This window comes from Rissa tridactyla, chromosome 14 (assembly GCF_028500815.1).
Source record: "Rissa tridactyla isolate bRisTri1 chromosome 14, bRisTri1.patW.cur.20221130, whole genome shotgun sequence".
Taxonomy (NCBI): domain Eukaryota; kingdom Metazoa; phylum Chordata; class Aves; order Charadriiformes; family Laridae; genus Rissa; species Rissa tridactyla.
Window position 1 is genome coordinate 7440808 of NC_071479.1, and position 27818 is coordinate 7468625.

The following is a 27818-nucleotide window of genomic DNA, read 5'->3' on the forward strand; positions in this document are numbered from 1 at the left end:
GTGGCGGAAGCGCCGCCATTTGCCGGCGTGTGTGAGGAGCGGGCGGCGGTGGCGGGACGATGCCGGGAGCGCGGCGCTCGCTGGCCTCCCCGGTGGTGAGCGGCGTGCTCTGTCCCTGCGGCTCCCCGCGGGCCTCCGGCGCGGCGCCCGGCCCGGGGGCCGAGGGCGGCAGCGGCGGCGGGAGCGCGGGCCCCTGCGGGCGGTCTGTGTGCGAGGTCTCTGAGCAGGACCGGCGCCTCCGCGCCCTCTTCCAGAAGCTCGACGTGAACCGCGACGGCGCGCTCTGCATCCACGACCTGGCCGTGGGCCTGGGCCGCCTCGGGCTGCACCGCACCGAGCTGGACCTTCTGGTGAGCGGGGGGCGGCGGGACTGAGCCGGATGGGGCTCCGCAGGGCCGTTCCCGCGGGGTGAGGGAGCGACTGGCCGCCCCGCTCATCCCGCGGCGCTGGGCGGCCTCCGGAGCCCGGATCCGTCCGCCCTCGGGAGCCATTAAGCGCCTGGGCGCGGGGAGGAGACCCGCCGGGCTCGCGGTGGCAGCAGGCGCCTGTTTGTTGCATGGCAGCGCTGGCAGGCAGTGACACTCCTGGTCACTGAGCAGCCTGAGTGCCAGCAGGCGTTTGTGCGGTGGGACACACTGCTTCTCGGCTTGTTTGGGCACTTCTGGGTACTCCCCTAAAAGCAGCCATCCCCTCTGGCTTGAACGCTAACCCTGAGGAGTCAGCTCGCTTACCACCCCTAGGCGTGTACGATATTAACTGCAGACACTTAAGATTGAAAACATTGTTTGGGCGGGAAGAACCATAAAAGAAAACCCTCTTTCACCGGGTCCGAGCGCTGGGAAGCCTGCGTGCTTACTTAAATTTGCAAAAGACTTTTTGGGAGGGATAGATGCAGTCAGGTGGTTGTGCGGTTTTCATTGTGACACTGTGTTTCCTTACATTGGTCTGTTTGGCACCATGTTGCTACTCAAGTTTCTTGCCCAAGATGGCTTTTACTTGCCAAACTCACTTGTCTATTTTATGGGGTTTGCACATGGAGTACATAAAATGTGCAGCGCACTGACTTTCTACTTCGGTGTTGGGAGCTGTGCTCTTTTGTGGTCACACAGCTCTTTGTGTGATGCTGTACACTGATGATTCTAGGCTTCAAGGTTCAACATGGTGTTGCTCTATTTAACTGTAATTAGTGTAACTTACCTCTGTATGACTGAGAGTAATGGGCTTGTCCTCAGCTCATAGTTTGGCCCTGCCTAGTCTCCTGTATTTTATATGCAGGACCATAAAAAAGCTGAGTATTTTGGGAGGATAACAAATTAACACATGGGCAGGAATGTGCCGTCTCAGAGTGCCTCAATCCTGCAGGAAGGAAGAAGAGTTTAAGGGTAACTTCTGAGTCACTGAAAAGACATCTAATCCAAGTGACAGTTCTTATTCTCTCCCTGTTCTAGGAGTGGTGCCCCAATTTGTCCAAGTGCTTTAATTGCATGTATCCATCCTTTCCAGAGTTGCTAGTTCCTTTCTAAGTTTGAACCCTCAACATCTTAACTTCTAACACTTCTTTTTGGTTGGCATCCTTGCTGCTGTGAAGTATGAGAATTCCTTGGCGGCGTGAGGCTCCTGTGAGTGGTTTAATTGTGCTGTTTCTAAAAATAACGTTAGTGCCATGGTGATTTTCTGCAGTGTGCGTTTTGGTAATGAAATCTGATTATACCATATAAATCACCTGTGCATGCCCTGTGAAATGCTGACCTGCTGCCACCCATGGGTGCTGAATCGTTTACTGCTGGCAAGTCTCTCATCCACTAGAATGTTCTGTGCTTATGCCTGCATGCCCGTCTTGGTTGGCATTCCCTTTTCTTCCCAGGCATGTTATTCAATCCAGCCTGACATTCTCTAAGCTTGGAGGATGCACCATAAAACAAAATGCGTTTTTACTTCCCAGCAGAGAATTTCTTTGCTTGCCACGCTGCGGGAGCAGCAGAGAAGAACCATTCTGCAGGGACTGGAGCTGCTCTGTCGGACGGAAGCGCTGTCTGGATGCTGCTTAACAATCCTGTCTTTCTGCTGAAGCCCTTGTCTGTCAGTATTGTTCCTCAGCCCTTCACTTCCTCTCCTTCTCTGCCGCTGTGCAGGAAGCGGCTGGTTAGATGAATAGAGTTTGCAAAGCATTGTTAGTATTGCTGGGCATCCCCTTCAGCAGTGTAAAAAGTGTCTGTTAAGAATGAGGATGCAGAGTTCAGAACTCTTAAGTTCCAGTTAAACATGTGGGAACGGTCCTCGGAGAGCTGGCTCGAAAACTTCCGCATTGTGTAATTTTTAGGAAAATCAAATAAGCTTCCTGTTTCCCAGGCAGTTCTATTAATAAGTCTTTCCTTTTTCTGCCCCATCCTAAGCTAATAATGGCACCTTGACGCTTGGGGTAACTAATGGGAAGTCACGCTCAAGAAAAAGTGCTTAAGTGTCGAGATGAAAACCTTTTTGATCTATCAGACATGGTGTTTGTAGACTGATTTAGGCATAAATCACATGGATTGCTTGTGATTAGTAAATTACTTTGTGGCTCTGGTGCGTTTTATTTTTCCTTTCATGCAACAGTAAATTTGATATGGGAGTTACCTTCTCATGTTTGGGAGACAGATGAAGAAAATATTAGACTCCTAATGCGAGGTTATTGCCAATCTGAGCTGTGAGTTGCTAATCTCTGTGCGTCAGTAGGCTAAAAGTACTTGTGGTAACAATAATAGTTTTGGGCTGCAACTTGAAAAGAAAATGAGCAATATTTTGGCTCCTTCAATGCTTCAGAGTCCTTACTGAGATAAAACCCTTTGTAGCATTCTTGGAAAATTGCTGCCTTCTGTTATAGAGGTGGCCTTCTGTCGTGGGGGAGAGAAAGGGTTGCACTTAGATGTCCTTTGAGGTGGAATTTGCTTATGTAAACGATGCATTTTTTTTGTAACTCATGCTGTTATCTTTAAACCATTTGACAAATACAGTGTGCCAAATCAGTGAGCCTTCTAAAGAAACGCTTGTTTGCACTGGCTAGCATGAAGCAATTCACATATTTCACTGTGCTTGAGCAGTAAAGTGATAACCATGTGAAGAATTTTTTTAAAGGCTTTCTTGTTCTACTGTGTAAAGGAATAGTCTTCTACTGCTAAATTACATCTACCTCTGGAATAGTGAATCTCTTGTTACTACTGCTTTCTGACTTTCCTCATGGAAATATTTATATAGACTTATGGAACTGGAAATATGCACTTAATGGAAATATAGGTAGTTGAACCAGATCTATGTTTCCTACTTTGTATCTGGAGATGTTGTGTTGCTGAAAGGATGTATAACGGTAGTGTTTGTGTACTTGCTAATATAACTGTTTTTCTACTGATCCCAATTAACTGCAGTGCTGGAGGCTATTCTAAAACTTCATCTCTGCTGCCGAAGTTCCAGACAGTTTGAACTGGTGGAATTCATCCCAGCTGCCTAGAGGCAAACTGAAGTGGTGAACTTTGTTTGCAACTAAACCTTTTATGGTGGTGCTGAGCATCTTCTGGTGGGCTAATTCTCTTAGCTTTAAGAAACAGAGCAAACATAACCCTTGTCTCTTTTCAGTTACAAGTGTTCAGTTGCCTCTGCTGTGGTGATGATGATGATGTCCTCCTTGGCCTTGTGATATTTTCTTCTCCCGAGTTCATATATGTGACTGCGTATGCTGCCTCAGTATCAGCTTCCCCATGTGAAACTACATCAGCTTCCATTCTGCTGAAATCTTCACATCTGCTTCCATCACCTCTTTCTTAGCCTGGTATCTCCTCTTTGGTCTCCAAGTTCCGACTGTCCAAACTCCCACATAAGTTCTGTTGTTCACTTTTCACATGTACCAAAGAATTGTAACTGCTACTGCAGCTGGACTCTGTGTGCTTCAGGCTTCTCCTCTGAACAGCTTTGCTTTTTAAGTTCCTCTGGATTCTTCCAGCTGTCAGATTGCTGTATCTGTGCTGTTCTGGGAGAGCTGATCAGTTAGCTGTTTCGTAAGCGACTCCATGGATGGATTGAGAAACTCTGTTGTAGCAGCTGCAATCATAAAAAGGTTTAATCTTATTTCTGATCAATACTTTATCTTCTGTCATGACGTCATTTAATTCTTCCTTTCAGACTCTTTGTTTCTGTAACTATTTTACCCTCTGAGACTTTTGAATACTCTGTATTCATAACGTACTAAAATTTGCAGCAACTGTAAGGGGCAGAGGAAGCAGGGAATCTCTTCTGTCTGATGTTTTCACCTGTTTTCCATTCACAGTCATCTGGAAAAGGAGGGCTTGAGTTTTTATTGTGTCACAGAAATCTGTTTATGATAAAAAGAGCAAAATTCTAATACTGTTCTGTAATCTAAACTGGAAATTCTCTCCAGACTTACATACATTTAGATACAACATCTTCATGGTCTGTGCGTCTTGAATCCTGCCGGGGCAGTTGTGGAGCTTTTAGCCAGGCCTTCGTAATTCATCATGGAGGGTTGAGCAACACTAGGTCATATCAAACAAATGAAGCAGTGTTGCAGTTTGAAATTCCAGTTGAAACCCTTCCTTCTGCTGAAAGGTATTTGCCAACAGCTTCGCAACCACCCATCTCCTGGCTAATCCCAAAGCACAAATCTGGATACCCTGAAACAGTTAACAAGGTGAAACTGCTTTCATTAACATGGTAGATAACTCCATGCATTGCTGTATAATGGGCAGTAAAATAGCAAGCAAAGAAGGTCATGTTTGCTGGGTCTGGAGGGAGCGGAGGCTTGTTCTAGCTCTTTGTAAATTATGAAGTGTGTGGTTTGATGAAGGCCCTGTTCTCATGCACTCGGCAAACCTGGTGCAAGAGCAGAACTGTAGGTCAATGATTTAGTTGTAGATAAAGGCTTTACATCTGTGGTGAGCAGGGGTGTGAATTCTGGGTTCTGTTACCTTCTCTGATTTAGGCATGCTAAAGATGCAGATGAACTCTGTAATCAATCAAGTGAGTTCTTGACAGCTGCTGCGAAGACTTGGAGAAGAAATAGAGGGATTGGCTTTGGCACAAGGAAACTTCTCAGAGCGGTGTCGGTTATTAATAGATTTGGCCAGCAACTGCCTACAGCGAGAGCTTTGCTGGGCTGGAGGGCGCACAGTGACAATGGACGTCAGGGGACACTGGCTGGCACGCTGGCTGCCTGCCTTTGTCACTCTGCCTGCACCGAGAGGTCTTATGGGGAGGGCAGGAGGAGAGGGATGCTGGAGACCAGGGAATCTCTCAGCTTGATGGTTAAAGTCTTTACTTGGACTTGGTCTCTGGTCATCAGATGTGCCTTAGCCTGATTAATGTATTAAACTGGCAGGGCATGTCCACTCAGTGTTCAAAGGGGTAGGTTGGAAGCCAGTTTTTAGGTGCAGATATATATGCGAGGAGCTCTTGCATAAGTTTACCTTGCATATAAACAATTGTGGATTAGGCAAGTGGTGCCTGATGTTCATGTATGTACAGGACCAAGTGTATAACTCTTAAGAGAGATGCAATCTTGGGATCTTCTCCAGGATCCTGTTTTTTTTGTCCTATGCTGCAGCAAACTGGAGGAGCCTGGTGCTTCTCAGGTTTATTTAGCTGGGACCTTTGTCCTATTTGCAGAGTGATAATGAATGAAGGATACTGGCTGACCTTTGTGGGAGAAAAATGCAACTTTGACTTGAGCATATCAATTTTAAATGTTGATGTTGTGTGTGAGTCTCCCTTGCAGAAAGGCATCCCGCATGTCACTGACATGGTCTCGCAGTGCTATGTTTCCTGTGGGATGGGAGGTATTCTGAACTCTGTAGTGAAGTGAAGGGCTGTAGGATCCCCAGAGCCCCAGTGACATGAAACAACAAAACGCATCCAAAGCAACTGATTGTGCCTGTGTAGAATATGCAGCAGGGTTTTGGTTTTTCAACATGTGTTCTGCGGGACTTTTTTAGTGACCAGGGCTAGATGCCTCTGAGTACTGAAAAACGCCTCCTCATCTCTTTGTCCTCATCCACATTGGATTATTAGTCAGATTACTGAGATAAGGGCAGGTAAAAAAAACACCAAAAAACCCCCCTAAAAACTGGACTTCAGTATACTTATTGTTTCTTTTAATTTTTTTAAAAAAGAAACAAAACCAGTGGTGAATCTGGGTGAATATTGAGCAGAACCCTTAAATCGTTGACAAGTGTTAATACAATGACATCAGAACCATAATAAGGACTTGGTTTCCTCTTTGAGAGCCCTACAAAATGGTGATGCTGCATTTCTGTGCTCTGTTGCATATATTATAACATGATATGGTGTTAGGAGGAGGAGAAGGGGGAGGGACTCTTCTTGCAGACCTACTTGTAGCAAATGGTAAATGAGTCTTTGTTCTTGTTCATGTGCTATTGCTATATTTGTCCCTCTGAATGTGGGACATGAGCGCACTTTAATGATGCCCCAGACTTTGTCTCAAGTGGGGAAGCGGAGCTGTGATAACCAGTGTCAATGTAGAAAGGCAACAGAGACGTCTTAGTTTTTCTAAGTTACGTGCAGTGAGCTGCGGGGGAGTTTCTGGCAGTTAAAGTGGCTTACAGTAGAGAATTATGCTGTAAGAGAAATTGTTGAAATTTTTAGATCATGAGTTGCTTGGAAAGGCAGAGCTGTTTGGTATGTGAATCTACCTCATTTCGCCCAAGGAGAACCGGGGCTGTGTGAGAGCAAGCCTGGGCCTGGGCCATTGTTTTTCACGAGCTGTTTTCTGGTTAATTTAGTGCAGCGAGAATCTGACTTTCTGAGTACTAAGGATGCCCTTTCTCTTGGGCCATCCATGGTTTTTCATGTGATATGATACGACCTCGGTGGAACTTGCTGTTCTGGGCTCTGGCTGCGTACTATCCCTCCTTGGCCAGCTCGCTCTGTATTTGGCACTGGCCCCTGGTTGCCTTAATACGTCAACTGGAATAGCTAATCACTTGTGCCAGGGATCCTATAATGAGGTGACCTGCCTTTCTTTGTAATGTTCAGTGAACTATGGTGTGTCACCTTAATATATTAATGTAGCTGAATGCTTAAGCAGTAGTGGCCAAGACGTTTGGATTTTATGGCGTGTTGCAAAAAGCACTGTGCAGGGTTAACTTCGGCTTTCTAAAAAGTGGGAAGTACTTATGTTTTCGTCTTTCAGAAATTACATTTGAAAAGATAAGAGGTAATTGAAAGAGTCACGGTGGCCCGCGTCCCAGCTGGGGCAGGCTGGGTGCTATCTGGGTGGCACACGTGTAGGCAGTGCTCCTCGGGGTGCTTCCAGGAGAGCTCCCAAAGGAGATGAGTCACTGCTGATTCCAGTGGGGTCACCTAAGGAATTGGAGACACGACCGCCGTGGCAGACGGAGGAGGAGAAGGGTCATAGCTGCCAGCACAGCTCCCTTCCCTCTGCTCCCTTTTCTTTTCACCCTTCCTCCCGCATTTTTTACATGTTAGCTAGCTGTCTGGTGACGAGGCTCACATTCTTCCTGGAAAACGCTGTACACTTAGTCAAAAGTCTTCTGGAAGCCATCTTAAAGCATATAGTCTGAGTCTGAATTTCTGCCTGGTACTAGCAGGCTGGAAATGGCATGTGCCTGTTTGAAAACTGGAGTTTCAGACTTCGCAGGTACTAAGCTGTGGCCCACGTGACGTGGCTGAAAAGGATACAAGATGCCTTGGGTTTGCGGCTTAAAACAGAACCTCTGACAGCTCGCAGTACTGAGGAAAATGTTGTTTTAATTAAGCACAACATGTCACTCTCTTGGTCTTTCCTTTCTCCTTTGTCTCCATTTGGATAGGTTACATGACTTTATTGTCTGCTTTTCCTCTGGCTATCTAATGACTATCCATTTTGGTGGTGTTGGATTCTGAGGCCAGCTGCCACAGGCACCTTCTGTCCCCAGTGCCTGGTGTGCTGGCCGAGAGACAGCTTTCAGATCAGTCCTGGTGCTTTTCTGCCTGCAAAATCCTGGGCTTGATTCATGGAAACAGCTGGAATTGGAGAGCTGACTGTCTGCTAATGAAGCCTGGGTTGGGAAAGCTGTTTCGGTGTGGCCTAGGTGTTTGCTTGTGATTTGTAGAAAAAGTGGATTTTTATTCCTCATCTGTTCCTTTGTGTCACCTTTCAGGCTGGACTCACGGTATTTATTGCATCTTTTCTTATGTGTGAATGATTGGCTTCGTGATGGTGTTGGTAGGGTAATACTTTCCTACGAAGTCCCTGTAGGCGAGCAGTTGTTTTGCCTCTAGCTATAATCATCTTGCTGGTACTAGGTTTATTATTCTGACCTAATAAAATTCCCCACTTGGTAAAAGAAATGCGTTTGTTTTTTTTTTTTTCCTAAATATGATTAGAAAAGCCTGTCTGTTCTCAAGGAGCTGTGTGGATTAGTGTGGTGGCAGAATTCCTCTGTGGTTTCCTTTAGTGAGGACAAAGGCCAAGGAAGCATTGCCGAGTTTTTGCTTTAATTGCACCCCAGGCATGTAATTTCTTGCACAAATTATTATTTTGCTATGTAATCTCAGCATGAACAAAGGAAGATGGGGTCCCTGCCATGCACGCACCACCAAAGCTAATACTATGCAGAGAAACTGTTAAGAAATAGTGTCAGGTAACATCAGCTGTTTTAATGAGTCCTTGTGAGTAGCAGCCACTGAGTGACCACTGAGGGCAAATCTAAAGTCCCACTCGGGTACTTTGCCTTCTGTATCGTGTCCTGTAGCTCCAAAGCGGTGGTGCCAGTCTCCTTGCTGTCACCGCAGGCAGCTCCAATGCCCTTTCCACAGGCAGTCAGGCTTTTTTGGAGCACATCCATGAGTAGCCACCCCAGCAGCAAGCTCTGTAATTTTTATCTGGCTTAATGAGGGTGTCGGAGGAGCATGGGAGCAAGGTAAGTGCAGAGCTGATGTGGATATGCAAGATGACATCTTTTACCAGCAGTAAGCTTCAGATCAGTTCACTGCTTCTTGTGAGACGACAACCTTAGGCTAATAAAAGCTGATTTTGAAGAACCGTGCCCAGTTCAGAAAATCTGCTTGAGAGCATTAGAAACTTTCAAATGTCATCTTAAAGGATCTGATTCACCACGTTTTAGAAAGTACTTTAACTTCTTTGCTTGTAGTTGTGATGATTGGCAGCAGCTCAAGGTAATCGAGGCATGACAAAAATTTCTCATTCTCTTCTGCCTGTACCTGGGCTGCTGAGTACATCCCAACTAGAACTGGACTGTGCTGTTCCTCAGAGTGGGACAGGACTTTCCTACACCCACATCCCAGTGTCACCGCCTCTGAATTTTGTAAATTTCTTTTTGTTTTGTTATTTTTTGTATGTGTCCAATTTTAAGGTAAAAAACTTCATTGCATACCGTATGTAGACCTTATGATTAAACAGCATTTTTTTCTTCTTAAGTAATTCTGAAGTGTATTTGCAGAAGAATTCTCTTTTTAATGTGGTATTTCTTCTATGTACTTGTCTCTCACTTTTTCCATTACTCAGGTTGGTTAAAGGAATTCAACATTAGCGAGTTCCCAAGTGTGATGTTTAGTGTTCTTCCTCTCAAATTTATTTGCAAATTGGCTACTTAAAGCCTACAGTCCTTCCAGGTTTTGGATTATATTTTCATATCTAATGTCTGTAAACCAGAAGCTTCCTACAGTCTGTCACTCTGAAAAGTTAAAAGCTGAAAATGGATGTTCCCTGCTCGCCGTGGATCTTGCTGTGCTACTGTGGGTAGGGAACCTTGGCTGACGGACGCTGTAGTCTGTACTTATTTATCCTGCGTGTTAAAAAACTCAAACTGTTCTCTTATGGAGAAGTCGTAATACTTTGGAAAGTGAGGGATGCAGTGCCCTCTGTCTGTAGATGCAGAAGGCAGGCGAAAATCTAGGGCGACAAAGTAAGTTGTTGGTACTTTAAAATGGAAAATGAGCCCTTACTGTCTCCAGCCTGGCTGCCAGATGTGGGCCGCTGGGTTCCACCAAGGTGGGTTGATGTTTCTGGTGGTGCCTGGTTGGGAGGCCGATAGCCCCCAGCCCCGCACAGCTGGGGCTGTGAGCAATTGCTGCTGTGGCAGTAGAGGGAAATGTGGCATTTCTTATAGAAATTCAGGGAATGTCATGTGTTCTGTGCTTATATGTTGATATATACTTGTAGTCCTGCTCTGGCTAATCCTACCCTTGACTTTGGTTAAAGGCTCCTTCAGCAGAACTCGGCCTGTTTGACTAATCGGCAATAGTTTAACCACAGCGTATGAGATCTTGCATAGATGAATAGCCACAAATGCTGTGCAAGCGTGTCGCCGTGTTGTGCTGAAAGCCAAATGGCAGAAGCACAATGCAGCACCAAAGAGCTATTGTAATGATGGATGAGACTATAATAGACCAGAGAGAGCGGGTGCAGTTAGAGGTTAATTCAGCCATGGCTGGGAAAAGCCAGCTTCTCTCGGGAAAACCATCTGCTGCTCTAACAAAGAGCTGCAGCCGAGCCCCAGAAGCGGGTCCATATGTGTTTTGGACAATCCTGCCTTGTCGAATTGCCTTGGGGCAGTGGCTCCTGTGCTCTGGATGCTCCCCATCCCTGCCTGACGGAGCTTGGTTGCTCTGTGGGGCGCCTGCTGCGTGGAGGGCGCGCTCCCGCCCGGCTGCGCGCGCTGCCTGCCTCCGGAGCACCGCAGTGTTGGGAGCCAGGATTGGCTGGGCACTTGCTGCAGTGGGGACGCAGCCTGGGTGTTCAGCCTCGCCGCTCGGCTGATGTGCCGTTAGGATGAGCTGGGACACAAGGGTTAATTGGCAGCTCTGAGAAGCTTCTCTCGGAGAGGTTCATTTTTAGCTTTCCTCTTAAGCGCAGCATCTCGGCTTCTCTGTCCAAGCAGTCTCCAAAGCTCAGCGTCTCGGCTTCTCCGTGCCAGGGGTTTTGGGCTTTGTCTGTTGCCATCAGATTTCTGAGTTTCTGGTACAATGAGCTGCTTGTCAGGCCAGGCACGACTGCAGTAGCAGCAATTTGAAAAGGCAGGAAGAGTCCGCAGGAGCGGTCTGTAAAGAATCTGAGCCCGTGGAGTCGCTGGGTTGAACCTCCTGCTGGCTGCCGTGCCGATTCCCATCTTGGGGGTGCTTGGTAGTGCAGTCACATCATCCTTGGCAGCGGGCAGCTCCTGAGTGCGCAGGGTTTCCCTGCCTGGGACACTCGCTGGAGCAGCAATGCTGCAGACCCTTTGGCATTTTCTGTCTAGCTTCTTTCCCAGGGCCATATGCCAAGGTCCTGCAGATGAAAAAGAGGATGAGGCCCGAAACACCACCCCACTTCCAGGCCCCGGGGAGAAAGGGCCAAAGATGTTGGGGAAGCCACAGGACAGAGGGACTGATCCCACTGAAAGGAGACCAACTATCTTACTGGTGGTTGGACCCGCAGAGCATTTTCCAAAGGTAATGGGATATCCAGGGGCCTGAGGAGGGGTTGGGCACATGACAGTGGAGTGTGGGGTCTGCTGCGAGTAGGGGTGTTGCAGGTGGAGTGGGCGAGTAGCTGGGGGGTGTCTGTATGTATTTGGGGAGGGGGGAGAGGAACAGGGAAAGGGAGCAGGGGCCAAGGTGTGTGGATGCTAGAAGGGAAATGTGGGGGGACCAGGGGAATGACTGTGAAGAGTAGAGGTGATCTAACCTTTTGGATGTAATATTCAAATGTGGGGGAGAAATGCTGTTTAGAGGCAAGGGGGAATACGGGGGTCTTGAAGGTTCCTGGGCAACTTGTAAGAAGCATGACTGAGAGGGCAGGGAATGATAATGCAGGTTAGTGGCGAGTCCCACCCCTGCACTGGAGACCGGCAAAGGATCAAATAAATTCTAAAATGTTCTGGAGTCAGTCTCTGGTAATTTGGCAAACCTCTGGAAAAGCTAGTGTGTATTGAGCAAATGAGTAACTGTATTATTTGAATGGTGCAGCCCGGAAGAGAGGAAAGCCTGTCCCTGGGGAGCGGGTGGCATAAGGGAGAGTAAAATCTGCGTGAGGATGGGAAGTTCCCAGGGGGTGGGAGTGCGGGGAGGTGGTGGGTGCGCACAATTGGCGGAGAATAAATGGTGAGGCTTTGTCTGGGGGGAGGCGAACAAAAACTGCTTAGTTTAGTGCCTGGGCTCCTACCACAGTGCTGGCTGACTGCAGTTTGGGGTTTATTTTTGATGGGGAGGGAACGGTGTCCGTCTCTCCTGAGGATGGTGCAGTCAGCTCTGACTACATGTGGTTTAAGAGCAAGGGTGTGACCTGGGATTAGGGGAGATGGAGTCGGGCATAACCCCTGTGAGTGGTGGGAGTTTGGGATAATACTAAAAGGCTGCAGCAGGGGTAGGGGTGCATGACTTGCAGTATCCAGTTTATTTAACAAGAATCGAGCATGGTTGTTGCTCTAAGCTTTCTCTCTAAAATCGGGGATGGACAGGTTTGAGTTGTAGAGGGGATGAATATCCTTTCTGCTGCCTTTTTGAATGGAAACAGGCAGGGTGGCATTTCTCATTCTAGGGAGCAGAAGCCACTCCCTGCTTGAATCAGAGTGAAAAATCTGCAGGGACTTTTGCCTTCATCCCTATTGTTAGCAGTTAGCACTGTGCAGCCCCTTCAAAAAGAGGAGCGTGCGCGTTTTGAGAAGAGGAGGACTTTGGTGCGCAGAGGTTGGAGAAGGACAGAGGCTCAGAACCGAAGGAGGTTGTGATGAAAACCTTGAAAGTGGAGGGCTGAAAATCTCTGGTGTCTTCCAGGGAACAATGTTCCCTCAGTCAGGGAGAGCCCATCTGTTCACACCTGCAAATGAAGCTTTCTCTGAGACCTGATACCAATCTCCTCTTTCCTGTGTGACCCTGGGAAGTTTTGCTGCATAGGAACCTGAAAATAAGCTGATGGAGAAATACCTAGAGGATAAGGATGTGGTAAAATGGAGTTTTGCAGCTTAGGAAGTAACTGCCCATCTGCTAGGAGGTTGTGACTGTGTAATTTTAGCCTGCCCTGATTGTAAAGTAAAACGCAGCGTAAAGCTCTTCTGTTGAGGATTATGGAGATATGTTTTACCTTGTGATTCAGGCCAGCTAATACTGCATCCAGCCATGGTGGTTCAGTTGACGGACAGTAACTTGTTAAGCTGCAATGACTTGTTTGTGCTGATCAGATATCTGTGTTCTAATTACCTGTCTGAAGGAGAAGTGTTGCAAAAAGTCTAGTACAGCCTTAGGGATAGATTATAAACCACTGTGAGCAAACAGTATTATTTGGTGTTTAAAGGAAATGTGGGGGACACACGGCTTTTGTTCTCTGCCACTGAATGTCTGTGACCTTGGGAGAAGTCTCTTGACTGGTATGTCACTTTGTGTTGTAGAGACGCCTGTAACTGCATATCTGCTAAAAACACACAGAATATCATGCCTGATACTTGGGTCACTGTAAGGAATTTGCATGTTTCAATAAATTTGACCTGCGGCGCTTCCTAGGCCTGGCTTTTCCATCCTCACGTTGTAGTTGGCGTGTTTCTGCTCAGATCCTTGCTTGAAGGTAACGATTTCAACATGAGGCTGTTTCTGCAAATGTGGAAGAACATGCTGATTGCAAATGTGATGCGTTGGCCCCTGGGTGTGTGTACACAGGAGAGAGGTATGATCTGCCCCTGATGTCACCATCTGGACTTGTAACTTTGGATCTGTGTGTTGTCAGTGGAACAGGTCACCTTTCCTGGTTACCTTTATGTCAAATACTACATAGTGTTGTCTGCCTTCCCCGGTCTCTATCCTTCCCCTTGCACAGCCTTGGCTGGCTGCAGCTCTTTACTCTGCTGGGGTCTCTTAAATGATTAACTTCCCTCCTTCATACACTTTACACTTTGGTTGTGCTTTATGAGGACTTTCTGTACTGTACAATTAAATATAAGCTAGTTTCCAGAAAATAAAAAATACCAAGCCAGCAGGACCTAGTGAAAACATCGAGCAATAGCAGTTCTCTCTCTGGTCCATGATGTACTTGCCCAGAAAGCTGTTTTGCCTGTGAAGGAGGATGTTATGTGGCTGTGACGCTTGCTGGCACTTGATATTTTTAGAGACTATTTTTTTAGCAGAGTAAATTCAAAATTAAACAGCATACTTTCCTGCTCCTTGTATGGCTGCATCCTCCCATCCTTTGGGAGGTACCTTCTGGAGCTGATGTAGTAAACTGGTGATGAAGCAGATGCCTCAAAGAGTACAAATGACTTGGAAAGGTTGTCCTTGGAATGGCAGGGAGTTGAAACTGGTAAATCATGCAGCATTTAAATGAGAACCAAATCCTATAAATAAAATGGACAATGAGTTTGCAGCTTCCTTGATGGCAAGAAAAGTGAGCCTTCTGTAGAAGAAAGACAGACCCATCTAGTGCTCCCTTTAGCAGAGGAGGGTATCAGCTAGGCTGGCTTCACATCAACCAAAAATGTGTAGCTCCAGCTCTGGCTTCATTGGCAGAATTGATGGATGGAAGAAGGATCAGGGAGGAGTGACTTGAAAGGGCTGACTTAATTTGGAGCTCTGTGCCCTGTCCTTGGATTGATCAGGAATAGCCAGTGCTAATGAGGGATGTACTGTCTGTAGCTCACCCCAGAAGCCCTGGGGTGGGTGTGCCGCAGTCTGCAGCGGTATGGCCACATGCGGACCCCAGGGGCTGGGGGATCGGGACCAGCACTGCCTGCCTCTGCCCAGCCTTGGGCAGTGACCCCATGCTGGTTGTGTTCAAGCAGCACTGATCCCCACAGCTCTGGAGAGCTATCTTGCTTTTGAGTACTTCTAGGTTTACCGGATTTCTTTTAGGCGAAATCTAAATACTTTTTAATGCCTGTTGAAGTTCCTTTTGTCATTATAACCAGAATTGCTGGTATAAACTTAATTCGTAATCTGTCTCTCCTTCTTAGCTTGCTGTCCTGTAATTAATACCCTGCTTAAAATCAGCTTTCTTAACCTCGTTACCTTTCTCCTTCCCACTGACGTAGGTAGTAGGGCTTTTTTTCTGAAAATGTGCAGATTTTGCCTTTTGTCTCTAGCTGCCAACTCTAGACAAGAGTTTATTAGGAAAATCTGCATCATGTTGGCATAGCAACTGAGCACCAAGCAGCTATAACAGTGATGCTTGGCAACTCGTGGGAAGGACTACGGAGGATTTTAAGGCTTGGTGGGGCAAAGCTGAGTTATGTTCATTCATTTACTACCTGGAGCTGGACTGGGGGGAGCTGCTCACCTTGGTCGGGCTGCTGAAGGCGTTTGCTTTTGGCCAGTGGTGTGTAGCATTAGGGTGCTGCTGGAAGTGTGAGACCCGTCTCGGTGGGAAGGCTGGGGTGTGCTGTTGGCGTGCATGGGGTGAGCTGCTGCAGCTGATCTTTAAGAGGATCTGGAGCCCCTGAGAAGATCCTGTTTTCGTGCGGAGAGACGTCAGCAGGGAGTAGGTTAAGCCTGGTTAGGTAACGCAGCAGTGGTGCCATGGTAGGTGAGGTGACAGGGGGAGAGCGTAGGAAACTTGTAGGTCACGATTCTCAAGGGTACCGAATTGCTGCGAGTCATGATCCATTAAGCTTTTAAAAAAAAACATGTACTTTGAATAAAGCCCCAGATTAAATATTCCCAATTTGTGTGATTGACATGCAGTTCCACAAACAGCTTATTACAGACCTTGGCTTTTATTTAAAGCTAAAGAACAAAATACCACGGTAAAGATGAAAAGGCCCCTTGTGCATTAAGGTCCGAGGAAGGGAATGCTTACTGGACTTTGCGCTGGACAGGCACTCTGTTTAAACAGAGCAAACACAAGAAAATGTTGCTGTGTCCGCAGTGGTGGGGAAGGCTGTTAGCTGGACTGGCATAAACCAGTTCAGCAAACATGTTGTGTTACTTCAAGTGCAGGCAGGATTATAGTGTTTTCGTTATTGGCCATGTTTTTTTGCATCTTCCTTGTATGATAGCGTCTCTTTGACAAATATCAAGCCTGTAGCTTTATTTTAAAATTCCTGTTAGCAATCGGTAATCCTGTACTGAGCAGTATTGTTACCTGCTGCACTTCTTCGGTATTCCTGCTGTAGAGCTAGGTGTTATCCCATACATCAAACTCCACTAAATGCTCAGAAGCCTGTAATTATGTCTGCATTAAATGATGCATGTGCCACGCTCCCTCTTCAGCCTGATGAAAGCTCAGGAGCTCGCTTACAAAGCAGTTAAACTGTAAATGGTTAGAAACTGGAAAATGTTGTTCTGCCTGGGCCACTTTTCGTTATAGCCCATATCCGACTGCGATGTTTAATTGTAGTTGGAAGAGAAGGAAAAACTAGTAAGCTGTTGTAATTGCTGTGTGGATGCTTAGCTAGGAGGCTTTGAAGCAGCTGGGTCTGTTTTGAAGCCTGCCCTTGATTTTAGTGGTTTTATGGGTTTCCAGCACAATGGCAAACCTTCTCCACGGGCTTCATTGCGCTGCAGAGATGTTGGTATGCAGGGGTTGCCTGCTCCTAGCTGGCACAAGTGGTTTTGGGAGGACATCCAACGAAAGCCAATCAACTCTGGCATAGAGTAACATTATAAAAGTGGAATTTTGAGGCTTTTGCTTAAGCTGGATATCCCAAACGTGTATGAAAGTAGTAAGTGGAGGGCATCCTGCTCTTGCTGTGTTTTAGAGGAAGAATTTTAGGAAGAGAAAGACAGTGAGAGTTCCCCTGTGTTTTATGGTGGGAGAGGTTATGATCAAGACTGGTTCCTACTGTGCTGTGTGTGTAAATCCCTGGAGCGGTGAGCACAGCATCAGAAAGGGCCGATCGGATCTAAGGAACAGTAAGTGAGCGTCTTGGATGTTGGCCAAAGCCTCTTGGGTTAAATGAGACGCCCGGTAAGAGTTAACTTGCGGTGAGCGTGATGTAAGGTCTCTGGGATTAATGGGAGCCTGGTGTTGAGCAAGGGCAGGCAGCTCACATGCCTCCTCCGGATCCGGTGTCTGGGTGGGACTGTACAGACACGGCTTCCCTTTTAAGTAGAAGGGCAGGGCTTGAACAGCCAATCCCACCGGAGCCGGCTTCGCTCATAGGGATGTGTCATGAGACTCGCTGGCATTTCCTTTCCACTACGCACTGAAATTAGCTCCGGGAATCATTCAGTTTTACTTCCCTTCCCAGTTGGTCTGAGCAGGGCAGCTGAGTCTCTGGCTCAGAAAGATGCTCTGCCTCTGCCTATATGTGCCAGTATTCGGGGAGTCGCAGACGGAGTTTGAATACTTTGAGTCGAAGGGGCTGCCGGCTCAACTGAAATCGATCTTCCGACTCAGCCTCTTCATTCCTTCCCAGGAGTTCTCCACCTACCGCCAGTGGAAGCAGGTATGGCCCTGAGGGAGGAACGGGAGGGAGCAAGCGAGCAATGGAGGGGTGGTCTCCAACACCCCGAGGGGCTGCTCAGAGGGGAAGAAGTTCGTGGTGGCTCTGTCGTAATAGCTGGGTACAGCATGGGCACGTTTCTCTTGACCCTTGGCAGGGATTGGTGAAGCAGTGTGGAGTGGGGCTTTGTCTTTTTGATTCTTTTGGCTTGAATCTAGTGAGATCTCAGTGCATCTCAGATTGTTTAAACCAGTTGATTTCATGCAAGTTAAATAGAAAAAGGGGTTTTCCAAACTGTGGATTCCTCTGCTTTAACAAGTCTGCTCAAATACAATGTTTCACATCCTCTTCCTTTTCCTCCTTACACGTTTCTGCCCGCCCCCCTCCTGTCAGAAGGTGTGTGATTATATGAGATTTAATGTCAGCTCGCGCCGATGCAGGTCTCGCCCCGGTGACGGTGGTGGTGAGCAGGTTGGTGGTGAGCCGGGGAGCGGCTCAGCAGCGGTGGGTGGGCTGGGCCGGGGGAGGTTGTGCAAGAGCCTTTCCCTTCACTGCAGAAGGGAGATGCACTGAATCCATGGAGCGCTCCGTCTGACTTTCCCAGCCCTTGCTTTCAGCCTCCTGCCACTGATTCTCATCCCCAGGCTGTCAAGAGCCCGGGCAGCTGATTACTGGCCAGCAGAGCTGGGTAGGCTTTTTATACCTTTGTGGAGACACACAGATGGGGGATGTAGCAGGCTTTACGATGTGTTGGAGTCCCAAAGCATGCTGCAGGGGCTGTGTGTTACGCAGGTGACCACAGAGGCTGCTCTTCCTGAGCAGTTCTGGCTATGGAGATTTCATATTTGCTCTGAAAGGTGAAGAGCTGCAGGCAGATATTTGTTCGCATCTCTGGAGAAGATGCTGGAAGCTTGGTTTCCTCACCCTTCACATATGTGTTGTGGGTGACTGTTGGACAGGCTTGCAGCATTTTTTGTGACAGTGGAGGACGGTGGCTAGCAGGGCAAGGCAGCTTCTGTGACCTGTGGTCTCTCCTCACTCACTGCACATCCCTGCCGTTGTTAGGGGAACGGGAGCAGTTGCACCGTCGCATCTCTCTTACAGTGCCTCCGAATTATTAATGCCTGTCAACTGGTTGGGGGTTGCCTGTCAGAGGGAAGCCCTGATTCAGCTGTTCAAGGCCAATCTGCTGACATGTGGGGGGTGTCAGTCTATCTTTAGCCTACAAGTTGAATGTGGGGTCATATCTGAACTTTACAACAGTCATATGATAAATTGCAGGTTAAGAATACTGGGCACACCTCAAAGGTCAGGGCAGCTGGGACAGCGCTTTCTTATTTAAGGTTCATAATATGATTAGGAATAATCCTCATAGCATTAGGGCTAAAGTGACAGGACTTGGTGGGGTGAGAGAGGGAGGATTTTAGTAGTGAAGTATTTAGTATTGAAGTCATTTTAAAATGGCATTGAAGCAAAGACTTAAGGCTTTTGAAGGGGACTGGTGCTCACAGGCTGAGGAAATAACACAATAAGCTTAGGTTTGCCTATACCTTTGAAGGCTAACTATTGAACAAAATATTGGTGAATAGAGGGTTAGCCTGGTGTTTGATCTCAGCTGAGAGCTTCCTTAACAACCCACCAGCTGTTCACAGAAATGTTACAAGAATTAAAACAAAAACTTAGGTGATGCAGTCGACTGAATCACACCTCATTTAGTGTTGCTCCCTGATTCATATTGAAAAAGAGTTATAGGCTGTCAAAGGCAAGTGACTGAACAAGAAGGGGAATGGGAACTCCCTCAGCCACATTCTTGCAGTCGGGACATCACCGCTCCTGTCAACAAGTAGCCACGTGCCCTTACATAGGACAGTGTGTCTGCTATTGCTCCATGCCGAAGTGAGTTAATTAGTCATTTACCTTGTCCTAGATGTCTGGCACAGAGTCTGATCTTGATTTTAGCCTTGTCCTACTAAGAACCTTTTCTTGTTCTATATGCACCTCGCGGAAACTTGTATAGTGAAAGCACATAGCTCCAGGGTGCCTAAACCAGTTCATAGGAGTTTTTAGCTTTGGCTGTGTCCACTAGAGCTGGACAGGCTTTTTCTGGTTGGAGTTAGTTATTGCCAGAAGGAGTTTACTTCTCCAAGGATTGTAGCAGGCATGAAATTCCTTCTACTGTTCAGGATTTTTTATTACCTGAAGTTTTGTGATTCGCTTTTTATGCAAATCGGTTGTCTTATACTTAGTTCAAGAACCTCCACAAGGGCTTTGTAAGGTGTTAATCAAGACACAGGACTGAGACTAGACACATGATACTAGCAGAATATCCCCGATAAAAGCATGAGGCATTTCATCTACGTAATTAACTTTGGGAGAGACAGTTGTCTGGAGTCAGGTGACTTTTCTACACTACTGCTTTGCTCAAATTTCTTTGAGGAATTATAATTCTGTCAGCTGCTTTCTGGAGAAAAAGTCAGTTTTGCAGGAAACGATCTTTAAATATGGTGGAAGAAGGGGCAGTTCTGCCTGAATGAACAAAGGAACTGACAGGATTTGGTTGTTTTCTGAACAGAAAATTGTGAAGGCTGGAGACAAGGACCTGGATGGACAGCTGGATTTTGAGGAGTTTGTTCACTATCTCCAAGATCATGAAAAGAAGCTGAGACTGGTCTTCAAGAGTTTGGATAAGAAGAATGATGGTAAACACCTTTCTCATGCTTGTGAATAGACTACTGCATGTGTTAGCTTGTAATACATATACTTGAGCTCACTGGTTTATCTTTGCAGGCCGTATTGATGCCCAGGAGATTGTACAGTCTCTTCGGGACCTGGGAGTCAAGATCTCTGAACAGCAGGCTGAGAAAATACTGAAGAGGTGAGGATTCAGCTGGTTCTTCTGTTTTACTGTTTGAGGGGGTTAGAAGGAAGTGTAGGGACATGGAACCCATCTCCTTTCTACCCTGTACACACTTTCCAGAGACTTCAGCTCCTCCCTTTTCACCCATTACTCCTAATTTTGATTTTTTTTTTTTTCCATGAATTGACACTTGTAGTGTCATAATACGTTATGGAGAGTTACTGTCACAATCTCTTATCTTACTGACCTGTTGTGGGGAAGTGCTTTTGCATCTGAGCTGATTTGCGTCCCTGTCTGATTGTCTTGCTGCCATGAGCTTGCTGCTTTGGAGAGGGACTGTGCCGTTGCTCTTTAGAAATGCTAAATGCTTTATGCATGTGGCACTAACATGTTAACAACCACTTATTTGTGCTGTTTTTTCCTCTTTCTTTCCTCTGCTACCCTCCCTCTGTCTGTTTGCCTGTGTGTCAGAATAAGGACGGGACACTTCTGGGGTCCTGTCACCTAGTAAGTATTACTTTCCCTTCAGTGTCAGTTATGTCCCTAAGTTTGGTAGGAGGGGGTGTAACTACTGCTGGGGGTCAATTAAGGGGGAGAGAGAGGGGAGGAAAAACAGAACCCGCTTCTACCTCTCTGCAGTGTTTAGTAAATAGAAAACTTCCTAGCTTTGTCTTGTGTCTCTTTAGAAGTCTTTTAGTAGTTGCTTTGCAAAGCTTTTTTTGGTGTAGGTCTGAATATTCAAAGGGAAGGGGAGGAGGACTTTGTCACCCAGTGGGAGTCTGTACTCATCTAATGATAAATCTTTCTAGCATGGATAAAAATGGGACAATGACAATTGATTGGAATGAGTGGCGTGACTATCACCTGCTGCACCCAGTGGAGAACATTCCTGAAATCATCCTGTACTGGAAGCACTCCACGGTAAGAAATCGTTCTTCTGCAACAGGTCTCGGTCTTTCCCTAGCTTCTCCAGTCAGAGTCCTGGCCCCCAGGAGCTGCTATCAGCAGTCCCTATCTTTCTCTTCATGCTTCAGTGGCTGCCTTGTAGCCCTAGAGGCCAAATCGCTTCCTGTCCTGTTATCTTGCCACCTACCCCTGGCACGGCTTCTGAAGCCTCTGGCACAGGTGATAACAACTGCACATTCTGTAAAAAGATGAGGGTGTTCACTTGGCTTGCACCTCTGAGAGCTCATACCAGTGGCCAGCCCCCACTGGTTCAGGACCTGTTAAGACTAGAAACTGATTTGACAGGCAGCCGTCCTTCCTGGAGATATTTCAGTGTGTGTAAATAGCATGTAACGAGATTAAACTGGCTGCGAGCTTCGAAGGTTCCAGAGAGGTCCAGCTTTTTTGCCATGCGGCTGCCCCCGGTTGGTCATTTTGTTCCTTGCTATGATCCACAGTATTTTAATGCAGAGAAATGTTCAGTAGTTGCCAGCTTCTTGGACAGAAGTCTCTGCATTTTAAGGTTCCCCCTGTGACGTGCTATAGCAGTGGCAGTTCCTGTCACCAGACACGGCAGTTGCTGGCCATAGATAAGCTGCTGACTTGGAATAGCATATCCAGTGGTTCAATACTTGGCACTGATAAAGAGCAGTAGAACTTTGGCAAGATCACTAGCTGATGAAACATTTCTCAACACCTTATACTTTTGCAGATCTTTGACGTAGGAGAGAATTTGACTGTCCCTGATGAGTTCACAGTGGAAGAGAGGCAGACAGGGATGTGGTGGAGACATCTGGTTGCAGGTGGAGGTGCAGGTGCTGTGTCCAGAACCTGTACAGCTCCCTTGGACCGCTTGAAAGTGCTCATGCAGGTATGATGGAGCAGCTCCGGTTTGTTTGAATACTCGGGCAGATGCCTTTAACATTCTTGGATGCCTAGGAGATGATAGTGTTCATCAACACAGTACAGCACTCTGGCCAGGATTAATCTCATTGCTCTTATATTGCTATTTTTGAAAGCTTTTTGGATTATTCAAATTGTCGAAGCCGGGTTAAAAAGTTCTTTATTGACTAGAAAAAACATAGAGAATCTTTTGGGAGGTAGATATGAAAACTGTCAATAGTTAAGAGAGTTTTGTAGTTTAGGGCACTGGAAAACTTGGGTTTTGATGAAACAGGTTCAAGTCTTGCATTCCCGTGAGAGACTGTGAGGCCATGAGAGTTGGAGTGGTTGTGGTGGTCAGCTGGCAGAGCTAGTACTCAATTATAAGTATTATCTGAGTTAGAAAGGACATAGAAAAACTTGATTTTTAGCCTGTTCTGTCACTGTACCTGCTCTTGAGCCAGCTGAGAAGTTTGACCTGGGTAGCGATCCTGTGCTAGGTATGGGAGTTGCCTATTTAACCTTTCCTCCCATTCCAGAGGGAGATATTGATTAGGTTCATTAGTTAACACTAGACTTGCCAAAAAAGAAAATAAGGTAGCTTTCCTATTGTAGAAGTTATCTGGAAAAGGGATTAAAGCCTTGGCAAATCTCTGGGTAAATAAAAAAGCGCCCTTTTGTCCCTGGATTACGGAAAAACGTAGCACTGTCGTAATCAGGACTGGAACTAATCCAAGCTTGCTCTCTGTCTCCCAGGTTCATGCCTCCCGCAGTAACAACATGTGCATCGTTGGCGGTTTTACTCAAATGATCCGAGAGGGTGGACCAAGGTCACTGTGGCGAGGGAACGGCATTAATGTGTTGAAGATTGCACCGGAATCTGCCATTAAGTTCATGGCCTATGAGCAGGTGAGTAAAAGGGCACGGACGAGTCTGGCTGCAGAAAGGCCTGCAGAAGGACAAGCTGAAAAAAAAAAAAAGACAGCTGAGAAGTCAGAGAGTCTCAATGTCTGACTGTTTTGGCTTCTACAGATCAAGCGGTTCATTGGTACTGACCAAGAAATGCTGAGGATTCACGAGCGGCTGTTAGCTGGTTCTCTGGCTGGGGCCATTGCGCAGAGCAGCATCTACCCGATGGAGGTGAGGAAGGTGGCTGAGAATCCAGCCCATGAGGGGTCATGGCAAGGTGCTGAGATGGGAAAATGGGGGTAGAATACCAGCACTGTGATAAGTTGATGAGTTCTTGGAGGTGGTATCAGGTAATACTGCTTGCATGACACTTGCTGTAGTCCTGACCATCATGCTCTTAAGAATGACATTGTCTATATGTTTTTCTCCTATTGATTCTCCTGTAGGCCTTCATGGTATTTATTCTTGTCCTCTAGGTTCTGAAAACACGGATGGCTCTAAGGAAGACAGGACAATATTCAGGCATGTTGGATTGTGCCAAAAACATCCTTTCGAAGGAAGGAATGGCTGCCTTCTACAAAGGCTACATCCCCAACATGCTAGGAATCATTCCGTATGCTGGTATTGACCTGGCAGTCTATGAGGTATGAAGCCTTGAACCTGTTGTAGGGCTGTGCTGCTTGTGTAGCTTTATCACTGTCAGACCTGTCAGTTACTACAGGAGTTTAAGTAGTTTTTCAGAGCTTTTCTGATCAGCCTTATGGGGCATAAATGGATTTTTTACCCAAAATGGCCTAAAAGAATAATCCAATATGATGGGTCTTCTTTTAACATCATGCATAGTCCCTTGTTTCTTTTTTTTCTTTTTGTGGGCAAATTGCAGCAGAAAATTAAAGAAGGGATTTTCCCCAGGCACTACAGTAGCGGTAGCTCAAAAAGATTTGAGAAGCTGAGTGCTTCTGGCTGAATTTACAAATAGCTTTCTGGGCCTTTATGCTAGATCCCTTGTGTAAGGTGATATTCTTTTGATTGCCTCTTCAGTGCTAACATCTGGCTTGTTCCTTCCAGACACTAAAAAACGCCTGGTTACAACGCTATGCTGTCAACAGTGCCGACCCTGGAGTCTTTGTTCTGCTGGCTTGTGGCACCATCTCCAGTACCTGTGGGCAGCTTGCTAGTTACCCGCTGGCTCTGGTGAGGACACGCATGCAGGCCCAAGGTGAGAACTTCTGGGAACTGTGGGAACTCCTGTCACGGTCTCTGAGCAGGGTAAAGGTCCTCCAGTGTAAACATTGCAACAGCAGCCTTAACTGGCCCGTGCGGCTGAGCGGTAGGCTGTTTGCCATGCTGTAAGTGGACAGTGGACTTTGTGCTGCCCTTAGCATCTGGGGCCAAGCACCTCCAGGACAGAGGTTCTCTTTTGCTCACATCGGGAGTTTTGGGCTAAGGGCATCTGTAGAGGAGTTGGAGAAAATGGCTGCGATGTGCAGCGTGACCACGGCTTGCTGAGAAGTTAGGTACTGTCCCCCGTGAAGCACCTTTGGTCTGTGAACATCCACAGGAAGCACATGAATCAGAACTGCTCTGATACAGCTGTTACTACCTTAAAGTGTTTTCACCACGTAGACTGCATTTTTTATTGTGGCTTTCTCTATTGCAGCTTCAGTGGAGGGTGCTCCTGAAGTGACGATGAGGGGACTGTTTAAACACATTCTGAAGACAGAAGGAGCATTTGGTCTTTACCGGGGTCTGGCACCGAACTTTATGAAGGTCATCCCAGCTGTAAGCATCAGCTACGTGGTTTATGAGAACTTGAAGATGACTCTGGGCGTGCAGTCACGGTGACCAGGAGATGCTGAGGACTTTGAACTCTGAAATCTTGGGGTGCGATCCCAAGACGTATAGCCATCTCTCATTCTGTGAATGTGTTGACACTAAGCTGACTAAGCAAAGCTGTGAAATCTCAGATCGTTTGTGAGTCAGTAAGGGGGAGGGGAGGATCTGGTGTCCTTTGCCATCTTGCTACTCAGAGCTCCACGTAAACCATCACATGGTCCTTTTCATTGGGCCTTCTGGGAGACCAGGAGGGGAGCTCCTGGGAAAATCTAAAGCGCAAATTGCTGAGGTCAGTTCCCAGCAGTATGGCAGAGCGGCAAAGATTTGGGTAACAGGTCTGCTTTCAGAGTATTGCGTGTACAGAGCTGTTTGCCTGCAGATGAGCACCTTCTGACTTGCTGAAAGAGCTTCTTTTTCCATTCAGAGAGCTTCTTTTTCCATTCAGTTGTTTAACTTCCTACCCATTGTTTAAATTTGTACAAACCTTGTGTAGGAGCTGCTGCCGCACCAGGCTTGTTATTATGTTTACATATATTCCTTTGGGTAGGAGACATTCATGTTCTGCTTCCAAGACTTGACATGAAATGTAACTTCGAACTATACTGGTTTTGAGGGCTGGTGGGCAGTGGTTTATCCGGTCAGGTTGAAGGTTATTTAGGCCAGCCTGATGAAGAATTAGGGTTATTTATTTTTTCTATAGGTTTAAGTGTGTCTCATAAATCCACTAACAAGATGCACTTACTAACAGAAGCAGCAGACTAGAGCCTGCATGCCTATATCCTTTGCATGCTGGGATTGGCTTGTCTTATACTCAGCAGGGGCTTGGAAAGGGGAAGGCAGGAGAGCCCTGGATGGACCGGCACCTTGATGCATGGCTTTAGAGAACAAAAGACAATATTTCACAGCTCCTGTGCAGTTGTGCTCCCAGCACGACGTGAGAGCCCCTGCGCAGCGCTGCATGGACCTCTGAATTCCATTCTGCCTGGTGCCAAGGTGGACCTTTTCCAAACCCCATGCCTACGCTGCTATCTATCTCTTTAGACCTCTTTGTAGATTGATGTTCAGGTTTGCATTAGCAGGATGGAGTCCCCAAGCCAGGAGTATGTCTGCTGTGGGAAGGGGTGTTAGGGAGAGGGGCTGGTTGTCACTGGGAGAGGTGAGCTTTCAGTCCTGAAGATGTGCTTGCTTTTCTTTCAAAGGGTGCTTTTCATAAGGCTAAGGGAAAGAGGTGGCTTTAAAATTTCTCTGACTATGTTATGGGCTACTTCAGTTGATAGGATCCGGCTTCTGAGGCCTGGGAGATCCTCATCCAACTTTTTGTTTTGGGCAAAATGGACCAGCGTTGCATTCCACTGTTTTACTGCTTAAAGCATATTTATTTTGTATTTATTTGAACAGAGTTATGTCAGACTATTTTTATAGACTTGTTTAAATATTGTTACTGTGCTTGTATTTCTCCTGTTTTAAAAAGTTCTCTATTTGTTCTCTTATTTCACACAGCTGAGTCGTGGGGAGGGATGCTAAAGGCGTTTGCGTACCTTCCCTTTGGGGCTCGAGCTGCCTTTCCCACGTCTGGGGTTGTTGCTGGAGGACCTCAGCTCAGAGAAATTCTGTAGCAAGAAGCCATAGGAGAGAAGGGAGCTGGTGAGGAAGCAGTACTTCGGGAGGAGGAGAGAGGGTGCACTATGAGGCTCGCCTTAGTTTGGAATTGCCTCTGTGTGTGGCTGGAGGGGTTTCAGGTGGACGGCTGAAGTTGGGAAGTAGAAGGTCTGTGTATGTTGGATGTCACAAAGGCTAGTTGAGAGCGATCTTGGGGAATCTTTAGGTAAGGGGGGAGGGGAGAAATCTCAGGGACTAAAGAAAAAATACAAGTTTCCAGAGAAATGGAAGGAAACTTGCACTTGGACACAAGCTGCTGCAGTTGTGCTTTGAGGCTGAATCAGCAGACCTGCTGCTCAGCCAGGGCTCTTCACATGCAAGCGGGCACTGTGGAGAAGCGGGTGAGAAATTGGAAAAGGATTTGCTAGCACTCAGCAGCTGCTTTTTTGCTGACAGATTTTGGTGGTTCATGGAGAGTCTTCCAGGTGAGGCTCTGCCTGGACTATCCAGTCCTGTCAGTAGTTAGCCACATGGAAATCTAAGCAATCTGGATTAGTGATATGATTTTTTTCCACCCCCCCCCTTCTTGAGACCTGTCATAAATTCTGCAGTGGCTCCTTCCTACCAGTGTGGCCTAATGGGAATATGAATATCAGAATGCAAAAATCAATGCAAAATGACAACCATCTTTGTAGCTGTAACCACAAATTGTTATAATGCAAATCTAACTCGGATTCTTCATGTAGGGAACAGTCTGCTAATAAAGGTCTGTCAAAGAGAATCCCTGTGTCTGCATCTGTTTCTTGATATGGTTTATTGGTGCTGTTTGTGGCCAGACTCTTCCTGGGAGGATTCTCCCCAAGGACACTGACACCGGGAATGGCTCTCCCTACGAGAAGGTGGGAGAACAGAATTCTCTAAAGGCAAAACCAGCAAACCTGAGACCAAGGCTAATGATGGCAGTGATGAGTCAGGGCTGTTCCCATACTGTTAACCTGTCTCTGAGCGCTGCTGGACTTTGCTCCTCTGTGCAGTATCCGTAACTGTTCAGGGAAGCGTTTCCAGAAAAGCTGGAATCTCTGTAGTCCAACTATGCCCTTGAAGGAACCTGGGTTTCAAAAAGAAAGGCTTTGTACAATTTTTTTTCTTTCTTAAAAAACCAACCAGGAGCTATCCTTGAAGGTTATTCAGGAACCACAGCTGGTAGTGCGAGCGGCCTCTGATTTGGCTAACAAAACTCCCTATGGGGGCCAGACTGGGTCAGTTGGTTCCTTACGTCTCTGACGGTAATTCAAGGCTTTTATTCAGCTATAAATCTACTCGTAAAGTCTGTGTCCTTGTAATGTGAGCCACTGCTTTCCAGTGGTGTCAGCTTCGGTCAGCTGAGGCGCTTATCGACACGCTCTGGACTGCGGCGC

The 27818-nt window shown here is 46.8% G+C and overlaps 1 protein-coding gene across 3 annotated transcripts; it reads left to right on the top strand.

Annotated features, from left to right (window-relative positions):
- Positions 1-27181, top strand: SLC25A25 (solute carrier family 25 member 25). Of its 3 annotated transcripts, none has more exons than XM_054220754.1 (10): positions 1-350; positions 19945-20071; positions 20160-20247; positions 21039-21150; positions 21887-22045; positions 22813-22965; positions 23089-23196; positions 23442-23609; positions 24034-24184; positions 24626-27181. In XM_054220754.1, the coding sequence occupies exons 1-10, from the start codon at positions 60-62 to the stop codon at positions 24808-24810; spliced, it is 1542 nt and encodes a 513-aa protein (XP_054076729.1). In that variant the 5' UTR covers positions 1-59; the 3' UTR covers positions 24811-27181. The 3 variants fall into 3 exon arrangements, with proteins under 3 accessions (XP_054076729.1, XP_054076731.1, XP_054076730.1); XM_054220756.1 differs by lacking the exon at positions 1-350 and adding an exon at positions 11068-11457; XM_054220755.1 differs by lacking the exon at positions 1-350 and adding an exon at positions 16732-17375.
- Positions 27182-27818: the final 637 nt, after the last annotated feature.